General features: G+C 39.5%; 1 protein-coding gene across 1 annotated transcript in view; it reads right to left on the bottom strand.

Moving 5' to 3' along the window:
- The window catches only part of LRRC1 (leucine rich repeat containing 1), a 140,030-nt gene that overhangs the window by 10,739 nt on the left and 113,554 nt on the right, over positions 1-15,737 (bottom strand). Inside the window, exons 9-11 of the mRNA XM_045844096.1 lie at positions 13,830-13,948; positions 12,302-12,385; positions 900-1,015 (exon numbers count right to left, since the gene is read on the bottom strand). Coding sequence (XP_045700052.1) covers positions 900-1,015; positions 12,302-12,385; positions 13,830-13,948 — 319 coding nt within the window. The remainder of the gene's footprint in view (positions 1-899; positions 1,016-12,301; positions 12,386-13,829; positions 13,949-15,737) is intronic.

Raw genomic sequence — 15,737 nt, 5'->3', positions numbered from 1 at the left:
GGATTACATATGTAGACACAGACAACTAACAGTGCTGTATTATGGGGTAATTAAAAAAAGCAGACTCAGAGAGAGGAATGCTTTCTGGAGAAAATAAAAGCATAAGTGATGAAAAATAAAAGTAGGGAAAGAGAGAAGAGGGTCCCAGCTAGACAGAATAGCCTGTGTAGGCTCAGGGGGCTCAGGGGGAAGAAAGTGCATGTGATATTTAAGGTGATGAAATTAGTTCAGAATGGATAAGACAAATCAATATGCTACGAAGGTGAAGAGAAGATATATTCTGGAAACTGGTCGGTGAATAGTTCAACATGATCTCTGACCCCAGAACTTGAGAAATGTTGCTGCTACGATCTTGAAAACACTTGTCTAATGGCTGGCCACTTTTTTTGGATTATGAATCACTTGGCAATTCTGACATGAGTTGTGGATCCTCTCACCAGGGAAGTATCCCTAAATGCAACCTTGTTTACAATTTCAGAGTCACCAGCAGAGCACCTCAAGACCCCTGATTGACAGTCATTCAAGCTCATTTTTTAGACAAGGAAACCGTGAGGCCACATGACTTACAAAAGCTGGGGTGAAACCTATGTTCCTCAGTTCTCAGGCAATGCTCCTTTCCTGATATCACTGTCCTGCTATTCTGGGACGGACATCTGCAGAAATGTCCGCTTACACTACGGAGCACCCTGCACTTAGGCTGTCCCTGGCCTTCTCTGCCCCACGGGGCTCAGTCACCGCAGCACTTACACTGGAAACTTCCTGAGACCTGGGTTGTTCGACTCCCTGGTATGTTATTCTGTCAGGTGGAGCAAGGCAAGATTGCAAGGCCGCATGGCCAAGGCTGAGGTATGTGAACATTTGTTTCTTTCTCTGAGGCAAAGCAAACAGAATATGCTTACCTGTTTCCTGCCACATCCAGGACATGAAGCTCTGTAGCCTGTGACACCTCAGCAGGTATCCGAGTTAGTCTGTTGTCACGCACGCAGAACACAGTGAGGCTGCAGCACCCACCGATCTGCAACAGGGAGAAAAACACACCTTGTTTCCAGGTTTTTGAGGGAGAAATGGTAGTGGGCTTGTTTATCAAATGGCAAGAAATGATACATAAAATTATGCCACATGATTTTAAGTCTCACTGATGATCAACTATGATTAATTTAAATTACACAAAACGCTGAGTAGTCCAATGGGCTTATAAAAATCCCTATAAAACAGTAAACACACATGTTCTAAATTAAATCAAGAAAATAAACAAACAGTTCAAAAATTTCATTCTGGAAAGGAGTTATTTTCCACTGCTACAGTGCAACTACATCTCTTAAATATATTAACCAAGCACACAAGTCCAGGCAAATATTATTGGGTCAAATGGAGGTTTAAGAATTCTAGATTTCAAAAGTTAGGCCAAAGATCAAAACCCACACCCTTGAAGACCTGTCCATTACATTAACTTCAGTGTTCTCAGTGTTTCAGTTTATTAAAAAAAGGGGGGGGCCTCATCTGATAGATGATACATTAATTTCCACCACACGACTTTTAATAGCTTCCATTCACCACTCAATCCGGTAAATTCCTTTTTCTTTGACCAATGCGAAATCAACAAAATTTTAGCTGATAGTGAATTTGATAAATGCATACATTAATCTCCTCAGTTATGATCTGCACCTACATCCACACCACATTTGATTATCACTTCCTTTTTTTTGAAGCAAGCAATTCAAAGGTAACTGAGCTTCATGTAAATCTGGTCTTCAACAAAATACATTAACACAAAAGAATTCAATTTGTTTCTTGAACAAATTGGCTGTGGTTTCTACAGTCAGGCAAGCTACTCAGGGGGTGAAAAAATAACTCGATCCCAGACACAGCATTCTGCAGGACATCATACAGTGCCGCATTTTTCCTGTGCTCGCTATCCTAGGAGCAACTGCTAGAAAAGGCTCATGAAGGGACCTATTGATGTATCTGTGACACATGGAAAAATACTCCACAGCCTTCCCCTTCCTGAGGGGCAAAAGACTTGATGGAATCTTCAGTGATGTCTGAATACAGCTTCTGACCTTTTCTACTTATGATTCTGGTTAGTATATGTATAGATCTTAAAAAGCAGAATGCATATACTTATGAAACTACTATACAATTTCCTTCATGCAAAATCTTATTACGTCTTCCTTTTAGAGTTAATGTAAAGATTTTGAAAAAATATCTTTAACCACAGTATTTAATCATAATGGATATAAAAGAAAAATAAACAGAAGAAAACACAGACTAACATTTGTCTCTTATCACCGGGAAAATACCCAGATACGTAAGAAGGCTTTTGGACTGTCCCCTTCATTTCTCAGTATTCACATGCCCCATCCCAGCAAAACAGGCTTATTCTCTGTCCCCTTAACATACGTCTTACATTGCTGGTTCAGTTCTTTCTTAAAGAAATGCCCTTCTATTTCATCTTTCTAAATCTTACCAATTAACCAAAATTAGCTACACATCCTCTATTTCACAAAGTGCTTCCAGAACCCCCTGGGCCACACTGACACATTGCTCACTCTCTGTGCTTCTTAAACAGTTCTGGTCTACCCAAACCTCTGACAGACCCTTTGACTGAGCTACTGTTTAATCTGTGCATTTATATATAATCAGGATGCCTGGCAAGTATAGTACTCATTCTATCTACTCACCTGTGAAGGCTATTTACCTACCAACCTTTCTCGTTTAGGTATGTTTATATGTTTATATTTATTAGTTTACTTCCTAGTGAAAGGCTGCTACTTAAAGTTATTATCCAATGCTGTATATAGCATTTTTTTCTAGAAAGAACCACTTAAGTGGCCTCCCTTACATTTTATAAATATAGGACCCTAATACCATGTCCTAAAAGGTTCTTCTGTGGGGCTAGGCATTCTTCCCTCCCTTGGCGAAGGCAATCATCAAGTTCTACCAGGTGCCCAGGAACATTATAGAAGGAAAGAAATCAAAACGTTGAATCTTTGGAGAACTGCCAAGATTAGATTATCTCAGAGACATTTAGATGGTCCCAACAAAAGCCTACTCACGGGAAGAGAAAACAAAGTCTTCGTGGAAAGGTACCTGCACTAGAGCCTGGGCTCAGCGGGGATAGCGGGCCTGCCTCAGCCCTGCCGTCCTCCCTCAGGGAGGCAAAGCAGCCAGTATCAGTTACTCTCACACAAGACCCTCCTGATGGGACAACAAGCTCCTGGAGGGTGGACGGAAACAAGACTACAGTGTGATTCTGGGCACTTTGTCATGAAGTTATCCACTGTCCCAGCTCCCTGTAGAATATCTGTTTGGGGCCCTACTACTATTCCATGTGACCATTTTCAATTTTTATCATGTGTATATACTATAAATTTAAAAAATTCATTCACTGATTAAACTTTATCAGAAAGGGCTCTAAAAGTTGTGGGAGCAATAAAAGTTCTGGACAAATGATCATTCTTTAAGTGTTTGGGGGAAAATAATGTGAACTCCCAGTGGAGTGTGTAAACTGTCTACCGTGCTTATAGTTTTATTTCTTTCTTCTTCCTCTCTGTCTCTGATCTCACACAAATTTGAGATGTAAAAGGATGGAAAGCAATTGTATTCAAGAGCCTCCTAAGCAGTCTGGGTTGTCATAGCCAGCAGAGTGACCTCTGATCTCTATTGTCTATGGTTTTTGGAAAACAGTGCAAACAAAGAGCCAGTGCTGTTAACTCGCCAAGGTTGCGCATCACTCAAACAGCACCGTCTTACCAAATCAGCCAAGAGGAGATGGCACGAACTTTGGCCTTTAGAAAAGATTACTAGGCGGTCAAAATCATAACTCAAAAGACAATAGTTCTTTACAGATGTCAGAGAAGTGTGGTGCAAAGCAGGGAGTTCGTGCCTTGAGATCACAGGCACCTGGATGAGGTTTCAGGCTTGATCATGTTTTGTGGGAGTGACTATATTACTTTATCCAAAAATAACAATAAGAATTGAATTAAATGAAACCACAAATATATTGGGTTGGCCAAATTGTTTTTTTCTGAACAATGGCTCTAGCAGTACTTAGTTGTCTTTAACTTCATTCAAAACAATTTTGTTAAATGGTATTGTGAAAGCTGTCATATCAGTGTGCACTTCTTAAAAAAGTTATCAAAACTGGTGAATTTTTATGTAGCCATTTTAATAGTATAGATGGAAGACGATACGCAACATTTTCAGAGTATTATGCTTGGTTATTTCAAGAAAGATAAAACTGCAACTGAAACGCAAAAAAAGAAAAACCAGGATTTGTACAGTATATGCAGAAGATGCTGTGACTGATTGAATTTGTCAAAAGCGCTTTGTGAAGTTTCTTGGTACTACTGCCAATTTGGCCAAATAACTTTGCTGTGGGGCTGTCTCACACACTGGAAGATGTTTGGCAGCACCTCTGGCCTCTGCCCACTAGACGCCAATAGCAGGAGATAGCTCAAAATATCCAAATCAATAGAGTTACTGGCGAAAATGAAAGATTCTTTTATTTTACAGAAAAAAACTACATGGACTTCTTGGCCAACCCAATAATTTAGCACACATCATAGAACTGGTCTATTGCTGTTGCCAAATAAATGTGGTAGCTATTGTTTTTCAAAGAAGTGAAAATCCCATATCCAAATGAAAAGCTCAATCACCACTCAAGTGGCAACAGACTACTATGCTGGAGTGGCACTGATGCTGTGAGCTCTTCCCTGAACCCACCTGAACTCTTTAAAACATCATCTTGCATTACCGCCTATGCCCCTTCTGGCTCCTTCCCCTGCAATCACCACTCCACTGGCCGTGTCCATGAGTCCTTTCTCTTTTTGCTCAGTCCCTCCACCCCCTAACCTCCCCACACCGACAGAGCTGTTACACTGCTCTGCATCTATGAGTCTCTATTTTGCTTGTTAGTTCAATTTCTTCATTAGATTCCACATATGAGTGCGATCATATGGTATTGTCTTCCTCTAACTGGCGTGTTTCACTTAGCATAATATTCTCCAGGTCCATCCATGCTGTTGCAAAGGGTAAAATTTTCTTTTCTTACAGCCAAGAGGTATTCCATTGTGTAAATGTCCCACAGTTGTTTTATCCATTCATCTACTGATGGGCACTTGGGCTGCTTAAAAAATAATTTTTTTTAATATTGAAAAAAAAAACCCTTATGGGACAAATAATCTAAATGTGAGGTAAGAGAAGTACAAAAATTTCTAATGTCAAAAGAAAGTAATCGTCAAAGAAGGAATCCAAGTATTAGCCTGGTAAAAGATGGAAAACCTATTCTGTTTGAGAAGGATTAAAAAAGATAAAGCAAGTGAGGTAGTACTTGAAGAGATTTTCTCCATGTATTTTTTTAAAGATTTTATTTATTTATTTTTAGAGAGGGAAGGGAGGGAGAAAGAGAGAAAGAGAGAAACATCAATGTGCGGTTGCTGGGGGCCATGGCCTGCAACCCAGGCATGTGCCCTGGCTGGAAATTGAACCTGCAATGCTTTGGCTCGCAGCCCACGCTCAATCCACTGAGCTACGCCAGCCAGGGCCTCCATGTATTTGATTATTTAAAATTCAGAGGCATAAAATTAAACAAAGTTTATTTTATAGATTATATTATGGTGTATTCACTATCATTTAAGTCATAATGTATATAATGCTCTATAAAAAGTCAAAAAAGCAAAAAATAAATAATACACTGTCTCCTTGACAATGTATCACAATGACATTTTGTGTTAACACCTGTGAAGAGCTGATATGAGTTTAGTGTTACATTATTTATAACATTCACACGTATTTTCGCTTTCTCTTTTGAGTTCAGGAAGCAAGAGTTTACAGGCTCCTTAAAGTGGCCACTAGGAAAAAATGTCTATATCACTTAGAAATTCAAGGAAGCAGAGTCACTGTTAAATAACTTATTACCAGTAAAGTAGGAAGATGGTATTTTTAAACCTCCCTCAAACCACATAATAGCACTTTCCCAGGATACAAGGGGTTGGACTTCAGTCCTCTGAAAATTACAGAATATAGCTGAGAATCCTTGTTTAGCTGTTTTGTGTCTCTTAAGTCAAGATGATACTGTCCTCACCTGTTTGTTACTGATCTAATCCACCTCAAGGAGATGGGACTTGCAGACCATTAAGCAAACCTTTAGTTGGGTCTAAGTATTAATTGCCTGCAGGTTACTTTACCCTAGAGCAGATAATCAGACAGATTCAATGATTCAAAGACAAAGCCTACCTTTGTCTGCCTATATTCCCCTGTGTGAATGCCTGTCTTAAGTATAAAGGAGCTTTCATTTCCCTCAGCATCCTCCCTTCAATATCATTTGTAACAGAACTAAACCCACATTTCAGTGGCAAAAAGGAAAATGTACAATAAGCAAAAATCTGGTGAAAATACAATTTAAACAGAAATATTATGATGTGTAATTTTAGAAACCAAAGACTATTTTTGGCCTCTTCAAAAACATCACGATCTGTGGCATACTATTCAAATGTTCCCTACATCGTAAGTATTTTGGAAATCACATGGCTTTGGGACTCTGAATTGTTGGGCCACTGACATCAAAATATCCAGTAATAGCTATGACATTCTTCTTTTTTAATTATAAAAAAGTAACTTATGTTGACTGGAGAATAAAAATCTTACACACATACATACATATGATGGGCAAGTTACTTAACCCCTCTTAGTTTCACAACTTGTTAGATATTGATAATGATGTACCTACACTTCACACAACTATTGTGAAAATTAGACAAGAATAAGCATGAAAGCTAACAGTGCCTGGCACGTGTCAGCTGCCCCAGTATATGCTTGCATGGTGCCGGCAGACATTAGCTGCTCCTGTATGCACTGTGAGAAACAGTCTCGTGCATCATTCTTAGTGCATATCCCTAACTGTGTCCTTAGGATCAAGGTCCTAGAAGTGGAACTGCAGAATCAAGGGGTGTGCACATTTTTTATTTTTTAATACTATTATCATATTCCCTACCAGAGAAGCCATAATAATTTATACTTCCATAATAGCATGCACTTCCCTATAGCCTTGCCAAAATTTGGTATCATTATTATTACCATTTTTAAATCCTGAAAATCTGATAGGTCAAAATGCTTCCATGAACATTTCTGTGAATACAGATGGGGCTAACATTTTTTCATATTTATAGCCATTTCTGTTTTTTCTTCCAAGAGTCACTTATTGGGAAGGGGAGTTCTTTGCTTTTACTTTTGTCTACTTTGCTACAGTGGGAATATCTTTTTCTCAATGATATGAAAGAACTTCTAACAGAGTTAAGAAGAGAGCGCATTCGTTTGCAATGCTTAAGTGTCCCCCACTGCCAGGCTGTCTGTGCCTTCTTAAAGATCAGAAATCTCATTTTTATATAGACAGATGCATCAACTATTCCTTTTATGGCTTATTTCCTCTTTCAAGCTTAGGAATGCTTTCTCCATCTTGAAATCCAATGGTCAAGTATATTTTATTCTAGTATTTCTAGATTTTCTATCTTTTATTTAACAATATATCATTTAAAATATAATGGGAATAGCCTAAATTATTCACTAAAATAATTTTAAATTATAGTAAGAAGGCATAAAACTATCCATAAAATGCATACTTGATCACTAGAGACATTTTTGAATAGCACAACAATATTTATGGGTAATTAATGCTGACAGATCACCTGATGAAGAAAAGCTTTGATGAATGATCTGCAAATCCTATTTGTCTCATTTGAGTGGATAGGCATGATGTAGTTAGGGCCACTACCATTTTGACTTAATGCAGATGAAAGGCTGGGGCCTAAACTTGGAAATAGGCTCAATTTCTTCCAGTCAGAAACTCTTTAAGGTCCAGCCTATTTAAAGTTAAGATTTGTTTGGGGAGTATTATAAAGTCACTGGCTGTCTTTCATCACACCCATGATCACACATACACTGACACCCTGTTTATTGACAAGTCACACTACAACACTGTCTCTTCTTCATTCTTCCCTCTGCCAAAATTATGAGATTTTTAGGGAACCTCCTTTTCCCAGAAGTATACATACTTAAGCAACAAGATGAAAAATAAAAGATACAAACAAGTTGCTTGAAAAATCAGAAGCATGCCACATGTAGCAAATAAAGCCGATCTAGCCTTTTTATCAGAGACAGAATGGTGCCAACAAACTGGAATTTAGTGAAGACAGATGAGCTGCCAAGTTATGCCTTTGAGAGTTTCTGAGTAACTCAAAATGTAATTCATAGAAAAGCATTCTCTTGAGAAAATAATCTGAACAAACTGACATAACAAAAAAGGTTCCAGGCCATGCAGTCATTTAAAAAAAAAAGTGAGTATAGAGGAAAATGCCCAATATTTTACAATGAAGTACACACAAAGCATTCAGCCAATTTGGGTCTTCATGCATTTATGAAGCAAATGGCAGTTAGAGATGCAACTGTGGTCTGAACAATACTTACAAAAGAACAAGTTTACCTGACTTTTCTAAATTTCCAAGCAGCTAACAATTAAGAAAACAAGAGACATTCATTGATTTGCAAATGTTTACTACAAATAACACCACAAAACACAAACAATCTATTATTGTGACCCACACAAGTACAAACATTTTCCCCTCAATCAATTGGGAAAAAGTGCAAGTAAATGCTGCTATACACTGAGAAGCTGTGCTATAAAATTGATAATATACTATACTATCAAATTTTTAAAAAGACAAAGACTAGGAAGAACTACACAGCACACCAGACCAATGGCAATTAGTACAACTAAGGATTTTTGGCATATAAATTAAATTGGTCAGCATTTCTGTTGAGTATGTCATGCATGCAACTTAACTGCTCAAGAGAAAGTAGTAAAGTTCTGAAAGAAAAGAATCCAATAAGGAAAGTGCAGCATTTGATCAAACTGTATCAAGGTTGGAGAAAGAGCAAGCACACACACACGGTCACTGGGCATAAACCGCCCCTGCCACACACACACCCACACACTCGCACAGGGCCAGAGGGTCTACCACATTCACTGCACAGACTCATGCCATGATGGTGCAGCCCAGACCAACATGACGCAATTTGAGGTCAGGAGGCCCCTGGGGGACTTGGCTGCTCAGCTCCAACGGTCAGAGGCAAGCATTCAACCACTTCTGCTAGGTTACTAAGCTGTGACCCACAGGAGAATTGGAGACAGATGCTCAGTGCACTTCCTACTCTGGGAGCTCAGTGCATGTGAGTAGGAGTGAAGGTGTGCTAGAGAAGATCCAGCTCCTAAAAGCCTTAATATTCTCCCCTTTATCAGACAGCTGACACAACAGGCACAGACTTCATTCCTTTATCAAACTCTGGATGCCAGAAAACCAATCATAATTTCTTGGAAAATGAATAAAATGTGATAGCTAACTAAAATGCTTTGAAGCTAGAAATACTTACACTTTTGAAATCATGAAAAGCTGTTCCTAGTAACTTTATGCAGACACACAGCATGCACTAAACATAACCCTCTAAAAAGAAACATGAAGTATGGGTTTCAGTCTCTTAAAGTGAACAGAGGACTGACCCTACAATGATGATGACAGTCTTATAAAAATAAAATTCTAAAGTTCTTGTCTGGAATGTATGTGTTCCTTTGAAAGAGAGAACCAAAAAAGAGGAAGGGAAGTTGGGGGTGGGCAGTGAAAGTAGGGATTGTTAACACTACACTTAAAAATGTTCTGTTTGGTATTTTCCTTGAAATATTCCTAAAATGTAATAATTTTCTAAAATATCAAAACTAAAGATAATTTGGCTTTTTTTTAACCAAATTATGGTCCTGCCACACTGCAAGGTCACACGGATGAAAAGATTGGGCTGAGTCAGTATTAGCTGAGTGGCCATGCTGTTACTGGCCAGTAAAAGGGCAGTGAGCTGGCTGTGGGGAGACACATCTTTGCAGCCCAGTTCTACAGACTCCTAGCTATAGGAGCCCAAGTAAGGAAAGATCTTCGTTGGCCTCAGTTTTCCCATCTGTGAAATGAGGAACTCTCTATGACCCTCAAAGCTGCTGTGAGGATTCAACAAGTTAACATACATGAAAGCACCTATGGTGCTGAGGAAGAAAGTAATAAATCTTTTCTACTTCTCTGTGAGTGTGTTTGTATCCAATCTATTACTCATCTTTGTGTACTATTCGACAAGAATAAAATCAGTGTTCAGAATAATGTTCAGCTCAGTGTTCTGGTTTATCACTTAGAGTCTGGAACCAAAATGTTTTAATTCACAGAATCTCTTAGTTGTGTCCCAATTACGTTGAAATGTAGACTGAAAAGAGTTGGGAACAGTTTTATTTAGAGTCCAGTGTTCAGATTAAGGATGTGTCAGAATATGATCACATTTATTAAGCTGGCCAAAAAGTCCATTACTTTTTTTCCCATACAATGGCTCTAGGAGTGTTTAGTTGTCTTTAACTTCATTCAAAACAATTTTGTTAGGTTGCATCATGACAGTTGTCATATCAGCTTGCATTAAAAAAAAAAACAAAAATGTATAGGCCTAGCTGGTGTGGCTCAGTGAATTGAGTGCTGACCTACAAACCAAAGGGTCACCAGTTTGATTACCAATCAGGGCATGTGCCTGGGTTGCAGGCCAGGTCCCCAGTGTGGGCCTATGAGAGACAAGCACACATTGATGCTTCTCTCCCTCTCTTTCTCCCTCCTTTCCTGTCTAAAAATAAATAAAATCTTTTAAAGAACTTATCAAAATTGGTGAATTTTTTGTGCAGCCATTTTAACATTGAAGATAGAAGAAGATATGCAACATTTTCAGAGTATTATGCTTGATTATTTCAGGAAAGGTAAAAATGCAACTGAAATGCCAAAAATAGATTTGGGCAATATATGCAGAAGGTGCCATGATTGATCAAATGTGTCAAAAGTGGTTTGTGAAGTTTCTTAATACTTCTGATATCATGGCCAAATAACTCTTTGCTGTGGGTCTGTTTTATGCATTGGAAGATGTTTAGCAGCACCCTTGGCCTCTACCTACTAGAAGCTAACGGTAGGATATAGGAGAGAACCAACATATTCAAAATATTCAAATCAATAAAGTTATTGGTGAAAATGAAAAATGTGTCTTTTATTTCACAGAAAAAATTAAATGGGCTTTTTAGCCGACCTAACATAATAAACGTCCTCATGCTTTCATTCAGGAACGCTTGCTGTCCAATGCAGGGAGGAGACTGAAACACAGAGGGCAGAGCACCAAGATGAGGAAAGGAAAGACAAAACCAGGCCAAGTTCAGACACCCTGAGAAGTATCCCAGCAAAATAAGAACCCTCAAGTTAAATGGTGGCTTTGAAATTATTCCAAGATAGATGTTGGAAAGTGTCAAAACAGAGAAACACAAAGGAAATTGCACCTGGCCAGTGTTTATATCACACCACCCCACACCTTTTTATGTGAGGCCCTAACAAAGGGGAGTGGACTCACCAACATCTGATGGAGGGAAAACGGTGGCTTAAACTTACTTTTAGGCTATGTTGCTAATAAAAATTCACTAATAATGAATTTTTACTGCTAATAAAAGCTCAATACTACCCAACTCCAATCAAGTTCTCCTAGTTCCTAGCAGAAAGTAAGCCTTCTTTTTAAACAACATACTAGACACCTTCTTGTTTAATATGCAATGGGCTTCTCGTTTTCAGCATTTTCATTTTAACCTCCCTGCCGGAACTCAGCCTCTAAGCTACTCTCCACAATGGAAAGTGGCTGTCTCATTTCTCCTGCTTGAAGCACTGACAAGAAAAAAAATCCTAAAAATCTGGCTGTGCTTTCCATTTGCCTTCCTCTAGGTGAACACTTTTATTAAGAGTTCCTTCACTCTCCTGGTCATGGACGCTGCCCAGGGTCCGTCTCTGCCAAGGAACAGGGTGGCATCAAGACCCATTTTTATAATTCCAATGGCTATTGGGTAGTTTAGTTTCACATTAAATTCGATCAAATCTGAAGTCATCCATTTCCTTTGCCAAACTCCCCAATCACCGATCTCTGAAGTCATCCATTTCCTTTGCCAAACTCCCCAATCACCCATCTCTGTCGATGGTGTCACTGTACTCTGTAGGTTAAGCCCAAAACGACACCCGCCTACTTCCTTCAATGTTACTAACGATCACTTTTTGATATACTTCCTCCAACCATCTCTATACTCACAGATGAGAATGCATGCCTTTAAAAAACACCACATAAGTCTTTAAAAAGTATTTGACATTTCTGATCCCTTCTGTGTTATTTCTTGGTAATTATTACTTTATTAATTTTTTAAAGCACATACCTCTTTCGGTAAAGACATTAATTTATTTCTGTCTGCATTCAAGTTGCTCAACTTCTTAAGTTTTCCAATGCTTTTAGGTAAGGTCTGTTAAAATAATATTTTTATTATTAACTTTTAACACAACAGAGTACAACCGATCTTTTCAAAAACATAAAGAATATAATCTCATCCAGTAACAGAAGTAACATTTCTTCCTGAATATCAGATATTTGTAAATTTCACTTGGGGGATATGGAATTAAATGTTTTGCATTTCATTGGGAACAGAGAAACACCTAGTAAAAAAGTAATGAAGGTTCTTCAACTCAAGTGAGAATTTAATTTCTTTAAGATTCCCCCTTCCCTGCTTATAGCTTCAAGAACCACACTGACATGGTTGCTTGACTGACTGTGGAGGCCACAGTGCTGGGGCGGAGACTCACACTCTCAGCAGGGCGCTGCGGCACCAGGGGAAGAGAAGGGGGCTGCATGGGTTGGGGTGTGGATGGAGCACAGGGTCCTAGAGGAAAGAAAGGGCCAGGGCCAACATGGGGATCTCAGCACGCTCAAGGAATCCGAGGGTGAATGTTACTTTAAAAATTGTTATGATTACTATTTGTAAGCCTAACACCACAAACTAGGGCAGAATTTGGTCACTTCCACACCTGCCTGGGGAGTTTGAGCTGCCTGAGGGGGGAGGCTGCCAGACCCCCACTGCTGATTCTCTGTCTTTGAATGACCTCTTGCTGTCTTTTTCTGCTTTTTCACCTAAAGAGCATTACTTATTCTTTTGATAAAGAAAGAAGAAAAGGAAAAAAATAGGGGAAAGAATAAGGAAAAGTTGGGTAAAAAGTAAAGGGACAAAATAAAGGCAGCAAAAAGGAAAGTAAACTGGAGAAACAATAGCAGCTACAAGACCATTACAAAGGAGAAAAAGGAGATGATGGAGGACAGCAGCAGGCTGTGAGAAGGCAACCAGGACTTGTGGTTGCCCTGCTGACCTATCCTGGCAGGTGGGACACACCAAGGCCTTTATCCCAGGAAAGACGCGGAGCCTGTGTCACCCCCACCCTCAATTTCTAGGGTGGGGTGAGATCACAGATCCAAGCCCAGCAGACACCAGTCTCTGGCACCTCCTAAAAGAGCATACCTCCCTGCAGTCCCACCCAGGCTTTCCCTGGCCAAACGCCATTTCTTCCCCTCCTCTCCCATCCTTCTGTTTGCCAAAGAATCCAGAGAGGACAGCAGTTCCTCTAGAGGTCCTCGGACTCTGCAGCAGAGGCATCAGCACCTCCCTGGGGACCCTGACAGGTGTCAGTACAGTCCCCGTACTGTGAGTGCCACAACTGGTACGCACTCCCACAGGGGGGCTTCCACACCGTCTTCTTTGCCTTTATGACATGGATTTGCTTCCCAAGTCCCCTTTTCAGATTAACACAGGGAAATTTCCATTCAGTCCACCCACATAACAAGTAAGTAGAATCTACCCTAGTAAGTCTTTATAATATAGAAATCTCATTATCAATATTCAATGTGCAAACCACACTCACCGGGAGTTGGTTTTCTGTAAGAACTAACTCAGTGAGGCTTTCACAGTCCCCAACTGTTTCAGGCAACTGCGTTAGTCTGTTCTGATCCACCTTCAGGATCGACAGTTTCTTTAGTTTTCCTGTAAAAGCATTATTTCAACTCATTAGTTACAACAGTTTTCCTAATCATCACTTTGTTACTTCCTACCTGCTGTTCTTTCTTGTTTTAAATAGTTATTCATTTTTTCCTTACCCAGCTGTTCATAATGAAACTGTATCATTCTCATTTCCACTACTAAAGGTCCAGAATTAAAATAATTTGTTCAGAACATCAAAAATAGCCAGCAATTAGAAGCACATCATTTTAAAAGTCACTACCTAAAAATATCATGTCAAAACCAGGAAATATAAAGAAAAACAAAGAGCTGGTTCTTAATGAATCTTTAAAAATAGATTTTTGTGTACAGAGAAGATAGACTTGTGTCTTAGTCCATGAATTCTTACCAAAAACAAAAAAATAAAGTGCAGTTTATTCTATCACTTATAAATGAAAATGACTTAGTGAAGATCCCTATATTGAAGTATTTCTACATACACACAATAAGATGGTAATCTTTGAATAGTCACATTTTGGAAAGGGTCTATTACACTCAGGGCAGGAAGATGGACTCACTGGTGATGCCTTCAGGCCATGGAAAAGAAGAATCTGTTTACTGCAGCCTCCTCTGAGTCCTCACTGAGTGAAGAAAGTCCTAAATCTTTCAGGTTCTCATTTTCAACTACAACTCAGGGGACCCAGCCCATGCCCTCTGTTATCTACTGGTACTGGCAAGATTAACATCTCCAGGACCACCAGAAAGCAGCCTCTATCTTAAAGAGACATAAAGCAGGAGAAAGGAAAATGTCGAAAAGATTAACTTGTGTGTCCCTACAGGGCAAAGCAGAACTAACCTTCTCAAGTCTTTATTTAGCATAATCAATAATCTACTAACACTGTCCCAAGAGGGTTTCCACCTGTCCTGTCAGGAGACACACTAGCCTTCTCCTCAGGGCACAATGAATTGCACCCTTGATGCATCCCACCCAACAGAGGAGTCTCCTTCACAGTCACTAGTGGCAAGTGGTCCTGTAGCCTTGCCTGGAGCACTTTTAGTGACAGGGTGCCCCTGTCTTCACCAAGCAGCCCAAACTAGTTCATAACCAATACTTCTTTTTTTTTAATTTTTTAGATTTTATTCATTTATGTTTAGAGAGGGAAGGGAGGGAGATAGAGAGAGAGAGAGAGAGAAACATCAATGTGCGGTTGCTGGGAGTTATGGCCTGCAACCCAGGCATGTGCCCTGGCTGGGAATCGAACCTGTGACACTTTGGTTCACAGCCCGAGCTCAATCCACTGAGCTACACCAGCCAGGACAAATATTTCTTTTAAAGCTCTTTCTTCAGTCATGGTGAGATTTGCAATCCTTTCATTTCACCATTTGTACTAGAAGATGAAATAAATCTTCAAATGTGTGAAGTCAGCCATCTCATGCCTCATATTTCTTCCCATTACAAGCAAGAAAACACCCCTACTTCCTACAACTGCTTTCAGATGCTACAGATGATTCTCAGGGAATATTTCTACCTCAAGTCAAAATCCCTGTCAATTTTCCAACCGGCCGTAAAGGCAATGACTATATTGCTGCCAAGTTGCTATTATCGGTCACCACTTCCATCCTGACCAAACACCGGAAGGGCAGTGGTGGTCCTCTGTCATACACTTCTCCAACTGCTGAAAATCTTTCACAAAACTTCCTTTGATGTTCTGAATAAAGGTTAAATAAAGGTCAAAGACAGCAATCCTATGACAACTATATGGTTAAATACAGCTTCCTACTCTTTCTAAGCAGCTATGCTATGGTGGAGCTGCCAGCCCATGTCTGTTTACAC

Source organism: Phyllostomus hastatus, unplaced genomic scaffold, assembly GCF_019186645.2.
Source record: "Phyllostomus hastatus isolate PE091 unplaced genomic scaffold, TTU_PhHast_1.1 phas_contig_40, whole genome shotgun sequence".
Classification (NCBI taxonomy): domain Eukaryota; kingdom Metazoa; phylum Chordata; class Mammalia; order Chiroptera; family Phyllostomidae; genus Phyllostomus; species Phyllostomus hastatus.
The sequence above is the reverse complement of the archived record's forward strand: the minus strand, read 5'-3'. Positions and strand labels throughout refer to the sequence as shown.